This window comes from Gastrolobium bilobum, unplaced genomic scaffold (genome assembly GCF_033153095.1).
Source record: "Gastrolobium bilobum isolate Gb01-03AN ecotype WA unplaced genomic scaffold, APGP_CSIRO_Gbil_v1 utg2530, whole genome shotgun sequence".
Taxonomy (NCBI): Eukaryota; Viridiplantae; Streptophyta; class Magnoliopsida; order Fabales; family Fabaceae; genus Gastrolobium; species Gastrolobium bilobum.
In genome coordinates, this window is record NW_026899712.1 from 722,846 (window position 1) to 737,044 (window position 14,199).

A 14,199-nucleotide genomic window follows, 5' to 3' on the forward strand; every position below is an offset into this window, starting at 1 on the left:
GTTTTCGAAAATAATTTTCTGATTTTCAAAACAAAAAAACTTGTTTAATAAGATCTGTTTTATAAAAATAATTTTAAAAATTATAACTATTTTTTTAGTTTTTATTTGAGAACATAACTTGTTTAATTGTATTCAGGTTTTTCTATTTTTAAAACTGTAGAATATTTAATGAAATAGATATTTTATGTATTTTTTTTATTTTCAAAGTTAAAAGTCAAAACATAAAATAAAGAAAAAACTCAAATATAATATTTAAATTTGATTTTAAAAATTAAAAAATAATTATAATTTTAGAATTATTTTTACAAAATAGATATTATTAAATAAGTTTTTATTATTATTTTTTTTAGAAAAAAATTCAAAATTTGTTTTTGAGAACAAAATTCAAACACACCCATGGTCTAATTACACACTAAAAAAATAAAAGATATTTCATTGAACATTGTACAAAACACATATTTCATTCACACATGACAAGAACAATTATCATTTTCCCCCAAATTTCACAAATTTATAGAAGTAATTAGTTACACAAGACATGAACCAGACTGAACTAACAAGGTAACCTTTGCATTTGCAGATAGAAAAGCATGGCTCTGAGCCTCATACACCACAAACTCCCTCTTTCTTCTTCCAACATCTTCTTCCTTCACCCTTCCATTTCACACCACACTCACCCTCTTGGTCTTTCAAAACCCTGCTTTCTCTTACACTCCAAAACCCCAACCTCATCACTCTCTCTATCCGTTTGTCTATGTGCATCACCATCTAATGCCACCCACTCTTCAACAACCCCCATTTTCCTTCAACATCTCCAACAACAAGAACAAGAACAAGAACAAGGCATAGAAGCAATAGAAGAAGAGGAAGAAGAAGAAGAAGAGCAAGAACAATCACATGACCCAGATGATCCAATCTACAAATTCTTCAAAACACGCACTTGGGTTCCCTCCCAAGACCCTGGAACAGAAGGAAAATTGACAATTCAGAAGAACCGTCGCATTTCATGGCATCTTGCTCCGGAAGCCAGCGACTTTGTTGAAGAAGCTGAAATGGGTTCGGAGGAAACCAACTTGTTTGTTGAGGAGAAGGAAGAAATGGGGTTTCAGAAGAAGGAATTACCTGAAGGGGTAGTGGGTGAAATTGTTCAGCTTGCAAGGAACTTGCCGCAAAATCTGACTCTGGAGGAGGCTTTGGCTGAATATGAAGGAAGGGTTAGTGATAAAGAGTGTTGGCAGGTCTTGGAATTACTTGGGGAGGAGCACCTTCTGGTGTCTTGTTTGTACTTCTTTCAGTGGATGAGGCTTCAGGAACCATCACTTGTTACACCTCGGGCTTGTACTTTGTTGTTTCCATTGTTGGGAAGAGCAGGGATGGGTGAAAAGTTGATGCTTTTGTTCAGAAACTTACCATCTAGCAAGGAGTTCAGAGATGTTCATGTTTATAATGCCGCAATTTCAGGCCTTCTGTCTTGTGCCAGGTACAAGATTCTTGTATAATCATGTGCTTTGCTTGTTTCTCTCTTGCTGCTTTTGTGGGTTCTAGGAAGATTGACATAAGTTGCAACAAAGGATGCAAGTCATATAGCTTGTTCTTTCTGCTTAGATGGATGATTACACATTTTAACTTGTATACTAGTTGAGTTGTTTCACCATTGTAGTTCTTCTAATCATCATTCTCCTCTCTCCAAAAATAAAGAAATGAACATTGTGCTACAAGCTTGTTATCTAAGCAGTAGTATAAAGCATGTTCGTTCTCATTTATAAATCTTAACACTGGAAATGACATGCTGCAACATCCTTTACCTGGAATTCTGATTAATGATGACATTTGGAAAGTTAAGCAAAGATCAAACAAGACATTGTTATGAGATGAATATTCACTGTACTGATACTCGTGCATCAGTTTTGGCATGATGTGTCAGGTGGATGTTCACATCCTTTGCTAGTTCTCTTAATGGGCTCTACTTTTGTTTCATAGCTCTATATTATTAATTTTGTGTTGGAAAACCGTTGTTTCTGTATATTATATTTCAAAAGTGGAACTGGAAGTATATTGTTTATGAAATGTCTGTTTCTGTTTTTTATTATAGGTACCAAATTGTGGAAATATAACTTTTCTTAATAGAATATAACTTCAAAAAAAAAAAAATTGGAAGCTAATAGTTATGGTGTGATTGATTTTGCTAGGTATTGGTTATTCCAGGTGTTGAAGCAAACCATACCCAAGTCTCTTCACACCAATTTAGTTTTCCATTATGGCAGATGGAAGTCCTTTCTTTTAGTTAGTTTGTTATTAAGTAGCCTATGGACAACTAAAAAATTTATAAAACTTCAGTAGGTAGTTGTCAAAGAATTAAGATATTTCAAATAACCCCACCTATTTAGGTTCCCTGTGCTGCTTCCAAACTTAAAACTATGAAAAGTTAGGAACATAATCATAATTAAGATATTTAATTCCTTTCTCTGGACTCCATCAAAGAAAAAGTTCTTTCATCTCTCCCTACTCTGACAAATGTTCTTACATTGTATATGGCAGCATCCCCCCCCCCCCCCCCCCCCCTCTCTCTCCCTCTTTTAAATACACATATTGGAAGAGTTCATTGTTAAAGGTTGTCTGATTGTCTTAGGTATGAAGATGCTTGGAAGGTGTATGAGTCAATGGAAACAGATAATATTCGTCCAGATCATGTGACATGCTCGATTACGGTTACCGTTATGAGAAAAATTGGCCGTAGTGCGAAAGATGCATGGCAATTTTTTGAGAAAATGAACAGAAAAGGGGTCAGATGGAGTGAAGAAGTCCTAGGTGCGTTAATAAAGTCATTTTGTTCTGAGGGTCTGATGAGGGAAGCTCTCATCATCCAATCTGAAATGGAGAAGAAAGGGGTCTCTTCAAATGCAATTGTGTACAACACTCTGATGGATGCATATTGTAAATCCAACCATGTAGAAGAAGCTGAAGGCCTTTTTGTTGAGATGAAAGCTAAAGGGATTAAGCCCACCGCAGCTACCTTCAACATTCTAATGCATGCATACAGCAGAAGAATGCAACATAAAATTGTAGAGAAGCTGCTGGCAGAAATGCAGGATGTTGGCTTGAAGCCAAATGCTCATTCATATACCTGTCTAATCAGTGCATATGGGAAGCAGAAAGATATGAGTGACATGGCTGCAGATGCATTCTTGAAGATGAAGAAAGTTGGCATAAAGCCTACTTCACATTCTTATACAGCTATGATCCATGCGTATTCAGTTAGTGGCTTGCATGAGAAAGCTTATGCGGCATTTGAAAACATGCAAAGGGAAGGTATTAAACCTTCTATAGAAACCTACACTGCTTTACTGGATGCATTTAGGCGTGCTGGTGACACCCAAACATTGATGAAAATATGGAAGTCAATGAGGAGCGAGAAAGTTGAAGGAACACTGGTGACATTCAACACTCTTGTTGATGGTTTTGCTAAACAAGGTCACTTCATGGAAGCAAGAGATGTAATATCTGAATTTGGGAAGGTTGGATTGCACCCAACAGTGATTACATACAATATGTTGATGAATGCATATGCACGAGGAGGGCAACACTCAAAGCTGCCACAGCTGTTGAAAGAGATGGCAGTTCTTAAATTAAAACCAGATTCTGTAACTTATTCAACTATGATATATGCCTTTATTCGTGTTAGAGATTTTAAGCGAGCATTTTTTTATCACAAGAAGATGATCAAGAGTGGGCAGGTGATGGATTCCTATTCTTACCAGAAGCTTCGGGATATTCTTGATGTCAAAGCTAAGAAGAAAAACAAGAAGGATAGGAGAGCCTTGGCTGGTATAATCCATAGTAAGATGGGCATTGTGAAAGCGAAGACAAAAAAAGATGAGTTCTGGAAGGACAAGAAAAGACATGTAAAAACAAGGTAGTTCTGATATTGATGTGTAGTATGTTAAGGCTGCAATGCACTGTAAGAATTGTAAATTCAGTTTTGACCCACTTTTGATTTCTTTAAATGGATGACATCAGGAGCTTCTTGATTTTAACTTAAAACAATATATGCCTTAACTATATGCCATCAGGAGCTTCTTCATTCAGCAATATATTTAGCTCTTTTTCAGGTAGATGGGGCTAGTTTAAAATTTAAAATATTTGTATGCAGAGATTGGGAGTGGTCATCATTTGAAAAACAATCAAAAATGAAACATATTAATGAAGTAATAGATGTGTATTCATGTTTTAGATAGATTTGGATTATGATTATGGTTTTCCTTGGTGCTGCTCTGTAGCCCTCATATATTACTTTGTAACTCGTGTAAATCTTTTTTCTCTAACTCATTTTGTCTACACTATTTTTTATTTATTTTTTAAGAAAAAGTTTGTTGCAGCCGTAGAGCCTGTTATATTCATAAAATTTCCGTACTTTATCGTAAGAGTTGGCAATCTGATTCAGTTTCAATCTTGTGTTGTTTTTTTGGCTGACAAACCACTACTCGTACTCATACTGCTGGGCACGACAAATTGCCAATTGGTGTTGTTTGGATTCTTGAAGGTGCTCTTTGTAAAACCACTGGTACTTTATATCAGATTATTAGGCAATTTTTTGATTTGTTCTGGTTAGGATGGAAGTATGAAGATAGGCCAAACGGCTTGGATGGAATTTGATTTGAAAAACAAGTTGTCACTTGAGCCGGAGTTCTTAGATTTTGTTTTTTTTTTTTTCAACTTATAAGTTTTGAAAAAGGAGTAGTCTCCTTACAAAGTTAAAATATGTCATATGCCTCAATGAGGATTTATCAATCCAAGGCCTTGTTGATTTATTAAATGAATGTTTGTATATTGAATTGGGTATCTAAAGAATTAGAGAAGTGCCTATGTATCCACCAAGAACATAACTAAGTAAACTGAAAGGAGACTGAACTTTGGGATCAGTCCATGGTAATTCAAATAGCAAGCATACCAAATGTAAAACCAATCATGATTGCCAATGTTCCATCCTTCTATAGTACAGATACATGTTGATAACTAAAAAAACAAGACAAGAAACATTGGCAACCATGATTGGTATGGCAATTAATAGTACAGATACATGTTGATAACTAAAAAAACAAGACAAGAAACATTGGCAACCATGATTGGTATGGCAATTAATAGTACAGATACATGTTGATAACTAAAAAAACAAGACAAGAAACATTGGCAACCATGATTGGTATGGCAATTAGTATCCTTCTTGATTAAATTACCATGGAATGATCCCAACTACCAAATGCCCTAAAAGTTGATTTCATACAAAACACAATTGTTTCTAAGCTACAACCGGAGATTAGCCTGTTTGGACTTTGCCATGGTTAAAATAATTTGGCCCGGTTCTTCAAGAAGAGAAGCTGAAAATAAGCCGGCCAAAATGATTACTAGTCATAAGAAAAATTGAAACAATATAACCTGTAATTTTAATAATTTAAAAAAAAAAAATTGATATTCCAGCAAGGTCATACACGGTGGCTTAAACCACTAACTGAGCTTTTCACTTAGAGCATATGTACACAAGCCACGATGCTTTTACTGCACTTCTAACTCAACCAACCACCACCCTCTCCCCTTCCTTTCTTTCCAAACTGGTAGAGGAGAGAAATAAGGGTGCAATTGCAAGAATAACCTGGTCAAGTTTTCTTTATCTTGACAGAATGTCAGTGAAATCATAAATAACTTGTAAAAAATCATATGCTAACATTGTCAACCATATAACCACTCCAATTTTGGAAAAAGCATCAAAATTCAACTCCACATCAAATAACCTCAATCCAACCGGAGTTGCCACTAGTCAACTTCTCTAGAAAAATGTTATATGTATAAAATCTGGAGATGACCCTAATCAACTTTTTCTTCCAACGGTTCATAGATCCAGTTTGCCCTCCATATTATAGGTGATAGAAGCCGTTCTGTTTTCCAGCCTAATGACTTGAGCTGCACAAACAAAAAGAGTGAACTTAATCTCCCACTTACTGGATATAAAATTCAAGCAAGAGAAGGTGGCATTCTATCAATTTACTCAGATTCCCATATCATAAATATTCTTATATATTCATCAACAGGGAAAAGATTAGTATATCACAACTTTACGAAATCAAAGAACATAAATAAAAAGCTAAATAGAATTTAACTAGATGCTTAAAGAAGTACCTTCTGGATAAATACTTCATACTGATTATCCATCCACATTTGGCCTTCTGAGTGCAAAGATTTGCTTTTATTAACATTATTTGCCAGGACGAGAGCATGAATAAATGACTTTAGGATATCCGCAGCATTTGAATCTTTATGCACAATAACTTTAATGATTCCCTTCCTTTCCACTAGTAAGTACTTGGCTATACACAAAAACAACAAAGAATGAAGTAAGGTTTGATCCTTCAGCTGAAGAGGGGAAAGTTGGCAGTTAAAATAATACGAGGAGAAGTAAACCTTTTGTGTAGTAAGATACTGCAGAAAGCAAATGCTCCTGGCTGTCAGTGTCACATATAAAAAGAATTTGCTCAGTAATCAAACCATAATCATGGACAGCGTAAGCTTTGAGCCAATACCAATGATATAGCAGGGAAAGAGCTAATTAATGTTTTCAATCATGAACAAGTTACTATTTGGCGCATTGTTCGCTAATGATGACACAGCACAACAGTATAATTATGATTTGGGCTATTACAAGCTATAACACAATATAGTGGATCATTGCCTCGAATAACATTTGGTCCGGGGATCCAGGAAAAGACTAATAATGCAGTGAATCAGAAAAGGTTGCAAAAGTATAGTTGATGCACCGAGGACAGATTTATTTCCTAAAAGAATAGGGACAGACCAAATTTAAGCCACTCACATTTCCATGTTATCAAATGAAGAAATCCTCATGCCTAAACGTACTTTTGTATCCAGAGAAATAGCATTCTTTGAGCTCCATGAAGTGAGCTGTATGGGTAAAACATGCTCTTTTGAAGAGACCTGTTCAGGGGAGAGAACTGGCAAAAAGTTTAGACGCAAGCATTAATATATGGGGTTTATATTTGTCATTTAACATGATACAACAAACTTTCCTACACACACAACATTTTGTGGAGCCCACAATTTTTGAAGAAAAAAGAAAAAAAGAAAATTACGACACACAAAACGAATCTCTATAACATTACACAATCATTTTTCCTACAACATAACTCTTATAAAACCCTTAATATATATAGTGATAATGAAAAAAAGATTAATATATGGGATTGCATTATCCAAGATATGATGGATTCATATATGGGATTGACTAGTTCAATAGTCCTACAAAAGTACAGAATCATTGGAGAACAGCTTTATCATGATGCTTGCAGGTTGTATTCAAAGATTAGTACTTTTGAGGCTAATGTTAAAGAGATATTATTTTCATGCCCAGTCACTTGATGTGAGACAATTGCGGAATTGTCATCATTAATTGGATTTTATTAAACTTCAAGGGGTTTTTAGGCTTGATTCCATCTTTGTGGTCGCTTGTTGTTGTAGGAGAGATGAAGGCAGCAAATGGGATCCCGGTGGAAGCTATAATGCTTTACACATCAGTTGGCCCTTAAATTTCACACAATGGGATCCCAGGGGAAAGACCGTATCTCCGGTCGCCTTCACTTTGAGAACAAGATGAATCTTAAGGTGGAGGTATTGATAGGTATGTGGTGACTAGAGTCAACACTAGGAAGGATAAGCAATGATGTAGACAATCTATTATACTTGGTGGCTGACACTTATGCTCAGGATTGGGGAATGCGTGAAGGAATTTTGTTATGGGATAGGAATTCTGTTATGAGGTCAAGAATTAAAAGGGAATGGGTCACGCAGGGAGGTAGGCATTTGGTGAGTGAATTTGGGACAACTCTGGTGTATTAGGAGAGCCAGTGTGCCAGTAATATTTTCTTTCTTTAGTTACCATACTGTAACCTGGATTTCCCAGAAATTATTACCAATATACATTCAGACTTTCTTTTTATTCACTCTGATTCTCTGGTACCTATCGTGAGGTGTTGGAAATTACGTTTTCCTTGACAGGATGCTGACTCTACCAAGCCAACCTTGTTTTGGGGAGGTGGGGTTAAAAATACAACCTCCAAACAATTGAAATTAGAGTATAATCATCTCGAGGTTATAAAACCTTGTTCTAAGATACGGTAAATGTTATGCTAATTAAAAATGGCACACTGGAATATCTAACATCAAAGATATATTGTGGATACAAGAAACCAAAGAAGAATAACAGACAATACCTTGGCCAGTCTTCATGAAATGCTGCAAAAGAATAGAGCTCCTTTCAGGGTTTAGTGAGGTCAATGCCAAGCATCGAACAGCTTGGTAGTTTGCTGCATGGAAAAGAGACATCATTTACATTATCAGGTTTTCATATATGATGCTGGTGGTCAGATTTAACATGTGTATTTAGAAAATAAAAAAGATATGCGTAGGAAAAGGCATCCATCCACTTCAGATTAAAATTATGAGCTCTCAACTTCACAAAGGAAATGGGATCAAATTAAGGAGAGCAGACAATGCTTTCAATTGTGATAACTATAAAGTTTAAGCATGTAATGAGACAATAGAAATTCAATCCTTCTTCATTCTATCACAAACCACCAACAAATATTCCACAAGATTAAAACATTTGTTGGTATAAACAAGCAAAGATTACCTATGAAGTGACCAGGAAAAAATGGATTATCTATTTGTCCCAGACACACTGGTGACGAAATGGACCAACTATATCACTTTCAGCATGCTAATACCATCAATCTATGACCTCCTTTTACTAATTGATAAGGTACATATGCCCAAGGATTCCCTCTTTCTTTTAGTTATAGCTTGTACAACAAAAGCAATACGCAAGAGACAGGTTTATACCTAATATCATATTTTTCTTCACAATTCTATAACGTAAAGGATATGCATAAAACAAATTGCAATTTATAAATTTACCATAAACATGAAACAGGGTCAGAGATAAAAAAGAAAGCCAGATGACTAGTGGGTGTCCAATGGTAATGCGAGCAACAAGCATTCCCAAAGCCATGCCAATCATTGTGGCCACAGTTTCTTGACTTCCTTCCTATAGATACATGTTTATAAGTCAATTTTTTTAAAAAAGAAAACACACCCTACTGAACAAAAAACTTAATTCTCAGCAAATAATCTAAACAGTTAGAATGAATGCAAGTTATACCTTAGCAGATATATCTGCAGCATTATCCTGAAGAGCAAAATGCTGAGTCAAAGCTGCTCTAGTCGCTCCACTTGCAACACCAGCTAGTTCAAAATCATATTTTGAGAGACAATATATTAAAATAAAAAATTAGGATACAAATAAAATATCAATCAGGATATAAAATAAATAAAAAATGTCCTAATCTTGGATAAATCAAAACATATACTTCTGCCAAACCGCTTAATCTGTTAGGAAATGTCAGATCATCTAATGTGACATTAACTTATACTCCTTACAAAATTACTTACATGCAAAACAAAAAGCGAAAAAATATACAGCTAGTAATTAATTTCAAATCATGTTATTAATGTATTTTTGTACTTCCAGAAATGTTAGAACTTACTGAATGATCTTGATATGCTTCCTAGGCAAACAATATACACAAAAGCTGATGGAAACAATGGGGAAATGAGGTCCATTAGCATTCCTGTAATCAATGCAAAAACCTAATCAAATCAATATCGGATATGAAGAAGGCAATAAGAAAGATCAGATTTAACACAGAGCAGCATCAGTGAAAGATACTAATGAGCTTCCGTTATAGCTTAACGAAACAAACAACTAGAGATTTAGACATTAGTTCCCAAGTAAAGCATTCCAAATAGAACTTCTCTGCATATAGTCTCAATATATCAATATACCAACAAGATGTGCATATCATGAGCTCCGCATACAATATGCAAAATCAAAGCTTTCATATATGCAAATCTGCATCAGTATTCAAATCAGTTGAGAACAGCAAATAAATCATACTCAACAAAGTCAATGGCTTTGGAAGACATTGCAAATGCATAATCAGAAGAATGTTTCCATGAAACATTATTCCACCCAAAAATGAGCAGTTCTCAATAAAGCTTTAAAAAGAAAAAACAAATATATGATCATATTGCTTTCTTCAAAGACTTTTCTTTCTTTTTCAATTTGTGAAATTAAACTGTAACAGTTGGCAGAAACTAGAGGAAGTCTCTCTCTCTTCCTTAACTCTCCTAGGGGAAGAAGATACTAACTCCATTATGACAACTGTTATATCCTGCTAATACAAAAATTTCCATTTAAATAATCAACAATGCAGCAATGACGTCTACCATTAATATAGCCCAATTATAACATTAGTATATTGATTAGTACTATATAATTGACAAATCTCCTCCAATGTGGCAGGGCAGGAAATATGGAATAGAATTACATATCCGGTATTAGTTGTAATTGTTAGAGATATATAAAACCATTAATATAGCCTCACCAAAAGCTTAAGCTATTGGGCTGAATTGGTTCTTTCTATGGTGTCAGAGCCTCGGTGTCACGGGTTTGATTTCCCCCCCCCCCCCCATTTAATTAATAATTAATTAAGTCTTGTGAAGTTTCTTAGCACAGGTAGGCTGGACCTGATGCATCATCCACCGTTCAAGCCCAATAGGCTCTCGTGTGAAAGGATATGTTAGAGATATATAAATCCATTAATATAGCCTCACCCAATAGCTTAAGCACAATGTTATTCTGTTGTAAGTAGAGAATGAAGCACATCTTAGCCTCAATGTTGGTCTATGTGGAAGCAATTAAAATATACCAGTAAATATTGAACCCAAATGATTTAAGGTAGAAAAAAAAATACTCTTTTGAAGAATTTGTAGATGATTCTATCCATAAAAGTCCTAAAACAAGCTCCCTTCCTTTTCCACCCCTTTAGTTATTCCCAATCTCAATCCTTCAATTTACATACTATTAAACTAGGACTCGACTGTGTAGAATTATTATAGGCCAGTGTCTATACTTCAGAGAGAGACTGCATAAAGAAAATGGTTGTGTAATTTTTTATTTAAAGATTAAGATGAAAGTAATCTACCAAGATCATTCATAAAATCTGCAACCAAACGCCACATTTTTGCATTGCTATCAAGATTTGATCCCTGCAGCATATGGGAAAAATGGAAAAATTGAAATACAGTTAAAAGAACATGATTATAGAATCATTTTGAGAGGAGTGAATCGGCATATGTATACAACCAAGTGTAGGATGATCCAGATAAAGTTAGTAATGCATATTTCAGTTCAAAATTAATATGGAAGAAGAAATATTTTTGCATGAGAGATGCAGACCTGGTAGAATGTGAATAAGATTCCTCCAAGCATGCCAGTTAGATCCCTTAAAAACCACTGGAAATAGTTCAATGTTCAATATCATATTGTCAATACATTGCAGCCTAAGAAACACAAAAGGCTATGCACCAAAGTAAATAAATAAATAAACAAAGCACGAACGCGCCGCACACAAAAGGCTTGAGGCTTCGTCTCCCAAGCCCGATCTTACAAACCAGGGTTCAGTCATTAATCAAGTAAATACAGAATATAACTAGTAGGTACCTGAAAAGTAGCACCAAGGACTGTAGCTGATTTCTCGCCAACCCCAATAGCACTCAGTAGAGCCTGAAAGGGATTTTGTTGACCACTCATCATGTACTATTCTGATCTGTGCATGACAAAAAATACTACAAAATTACAGTGAAACAATGCCTTACCTGGGTAGAAAGCATGGTCCTTATATACGTTGAAAGGCCCTGCCATATTGAATCCATAATTAACTCGAGAACAATAACATTGTTTTGATATAATAATAACTTAATCACCATTTTTCTTCATAGTACAGTTACCTGCAACGAATCCCATATTTGAAAAGGAACATAATCTGCAGTCACACTGCTAGGAAAACCCTGTATGTAATCAAATAACAAGAAAAAACATAAACCCTTTTTTACAATGATGAACCAAAAGAACAAGCACATACTGATATAGTAGTGGTTTACACAATTTCGAGTTAAAAATAGAAACTTGCCTCAGGGACAAATGCCTGAAGTAATCGTCTCCAAACATGTGTGAAGCGGGCACCAGATCTGTGTAAAAGGAGAAATAAAAACAAGAGAAGTGTGAATAGAGAGAAAGAGAAAATTGGGTGATGATGATGGGAAAAAGGGAAGGAAGAACCTTTGAATAGAGACAGAGGAAGATGAAGCCTTGATGGTGAAAGTTTTTGAGAGCTTTGCGGATGATGAACCATTCCATTCTTCCAATGTTATGGTCTTTCTAGAATAAGATGATGATTTTTGGGGCAATGGTTTCATTCCCAGATGAAGTGAACTAAAGGAGTTAGAAGAGACAATGAAGGATCGGTGAAGTTCCAAACCTATGATGACTTCGGAGGTTGTTATGGAATCTTAAAAACTCAAGTGACTTTGACAGGTAAATTTGTACACCTTACTTCACACGTCGTACAAGTAAACTTTTTAAGTCAAATGTAAGTATTTTATATTTTATTTTGTTGATTTATTATTAGGGAAAAATGTGTATTATTTTAAAGGATGTAAATTTGTATCATTTTAAGTGAAAGAAAGTGATAGATAAAGGAGGAGAGAGTGGACAAAAAAATATAAAGGTGTGGGTCCCACCTCTTTGTGATAATAAAAGAATATAAATTGTGTGTACAAACATTTTTCCCTTATTACTAAGGGTTTGTTTTTCCTAAAATTACTTTAGATAACTTTATCTAATGTTCATCAAAACGACATTGTTTTGGGACAAAAATCATGGTATTTTTGTAATTTTAATTTATTTCAGCGTTATAATAGTCTTTATAATTCTAATTTTTTAATTTTTCAATCCAAAACGATATCGTTTCAATGAACATTAGATAAAGTTATCTAAAGTAACATCATAAACTTTTTTTTGCCTACTATTAACTCTAAAATAATGGAATTGAGTTTGTTCAAGCCCTTTTCTTTTCTTTTTTTGGTAAGAGTTCAAGCCCTTTTTTTTCAACTTGTTTCATTCCAATTTATTGATGAAAAAAATCCAAACACAAGTTGAGTAAAACACAGTATCCAAAAAACAAATATATAGTTAACTTTAAATTAAAAAAATACCATGCTTTAAAAAAACGTGGGAAAATAAATTAAAAATTAAAAAAATTAGTTTAATATCAAAATATAATTATCTTTCATTTGATTGTAAATTCAAATAAATTTAAGTAATTTAACCGAAAATAATTTAATGTGGCTAATATGATTTTCAAACGTGGGAAAATAGGAATAGCCAAGTAATTTAATGTGATCGAATCCGATGACATAATTCTTTTATATATGAATCAAGCTCATATCACACTCCTTTTGTGATTTTTAAGTACATTCATGAGAGCTTTGATTAATATTTTCTCTGATATCAATTGTAGTTGCCAGTATTATCAATGGAATTGCGGTGGCTAAAGAAGCATTTAGCTATTTACTAAATTGTAACAATTCTTATCACTAGTCATTTTGAAAAGTGGAAAGCTCTATTTCCACTTATAATACCAGTGTACATGGAAAATAATGGTTTATGGGGCTTAATGAATAAGAGGTTTTTTCAGGCTTGTTCTTTTTATTGTGAATTTTGACCATAATTTTATTATACTTGTAATTAATACAATGTTATAAGAGGAATGATGATTTTATCCTTTTAAGAGGAAATAAAATAATAAGCAATTTTTTGGCACGAGAATGATATTGATTTTATCATTTGAAGTTATTTTTCTTTTAACATTTAGATTTTAGGGGAATAGAATATTATAAGAATAGGAAATAACATGGGTTTTTTTGAGTTTATACCATGTTCCGTGTCTCATGTACATTCCATAAAGTCATAAACAATCTAATAATATAACGCCACCTTATCCTAAGTTTGACGTGAAAAAAATAATGTACAAAATTATATAAATGAAGAAAAATATTCTTTGTAACAAAATTTTATATAGTTTATTTTTATAATTAATTTTTAAACTATTTCTTCTTTTAACTTATTTTATACATTAGTTTCTATTTAAATTATTAAAAAAATAAAAATCATAATTTTAAATAAAATATATTAAAATACATAAAAGAACTTATTAAATTTTTCCAAACTAAAAA

The 14,199-nt window shown here is 33.8% G+C and overlaps 2 protein-coding genes across 4 annotated transcripts; one reads left to right on the forward strand and one right to left on the reverse strand.

Moving 5' to 3' along the window:
* The first annotated feature begins 560 nt into the window (after positions 1 to 560).
* LOC133292842 (pentatricopeptide repeat-containing protein At5g50280, chloroplastic) lies at positions 561 to 4,197 on the forward strand. The gene is made up of 2 exons (XM_061491304.1): positions 561 to 1,480; positions 2,630 to 4,197. Exons 1-2 carry the CDS (start codon positions 591 to 593, stop codon positions 3,915 to 3,917), a joined length of 2,178 nt encoding a protein of 725 aa, XP_061347288.1. The 5' UTR covers positions 561 to 590; the 3' UTR covers positions 3,918 to 4,197.
* Positions 4,198 to 5,440: 1,243 nt separating this feature from the next.
* LOC133292852 (protein root UVB sensitive 3-like) lies at positions 5,441 to 12,442 on the reverse strand. 3 transcript variants are annotated; one of them, XM_061491327.1, is made up of 15 exons: positions 12,245 to 12,442; positions 12,096 to 12,153; positions 11,914 to 11,973; positions 11,782 to 11,820; positions 11,627 to 11,689; positions 11,363 to 11,419; positions 11,109 to 11,172; positions 9,609 to 9,692; positions 9,224 to 9,306; positions 8,980 to 9,109; positions 8,277 to 8,369; positions 6,863 to 7,001; positions 6,454 to 6,494; positions 6,172 to 6,359; positions 5,441 to 5,955 (listed from the first exon to the last, which is right to left on the reverse strand). In XM_061491327.1, exons 1-15 carry the CDS (start codon positions 12,379 to 12,381, stop codon positions 5,860 to 5,862), a joined length of 1,332 nt encoding a protein of 443 aa, XP_061347311.1. In that variant the 5' UTR covers positions 12,382 to 12,442; the 3' UTR covers positions 5,441 to 5,859. The 3 variants fall into 3 exon arrangements, 2 of the variants coding, with proteins under 2 accessions (XP_061347311.1, XP_061347312.1); XR_009748981.1 differs by lacking the exon at positions 5,441 to 5,955 and having other exon boundaries at positions 6,279 to 6,359; positions 6,863 to 6,984; XM_061491328.1 differs by lacking the exons at positions 5,441 to 5,955; positions 6,863 to 7,001 and having other exon boundaries at positions 6,199 to 6,359.
* Between the last annotated feature and the right edge of the window lie 1,757 nt (positions 12,443 to 14,199).

Excerpts from the sequence above, each read along its gene's own strand:
- LOC133292842 (XM_061491304.1), top strand. The coding sequence starts at position 591 with ATGGCTCTGAGCCTCATACACCACAAACTCCCTCTTTCTTCTTCCAAC. Across the intron at positions 1,481-2,629 it reads GGCCTTCTGTCTTGTGCCAG|GTATGAAGATGCTTGGAAGG; the intron begins GTACAAGATTCT and ends TGATTGTCTTAG.
- LOC133292852 (XM_061491327.1), bottom strand. The coding sequence starts at position 12,381 with ATGAAACCATTGCCCCAAAAATCATCATCTTATTCTAGAAAGACCATA. Across the intron at positions 9,693-11,108 it reads AGATTTTATGAATGATCTTG|GAATGCTAATGGACCTCATT; the intron begins GTAGATTACTTT and ends CATTGATTACAG. Across the intron at positions 8,370-8,979 it reads GACCCTGTTTCATGTTTATG|CAAACTACCAAGCTGTTCGA; the intron begins GTAAATTTATAA and ends TTTTCCATGCAG.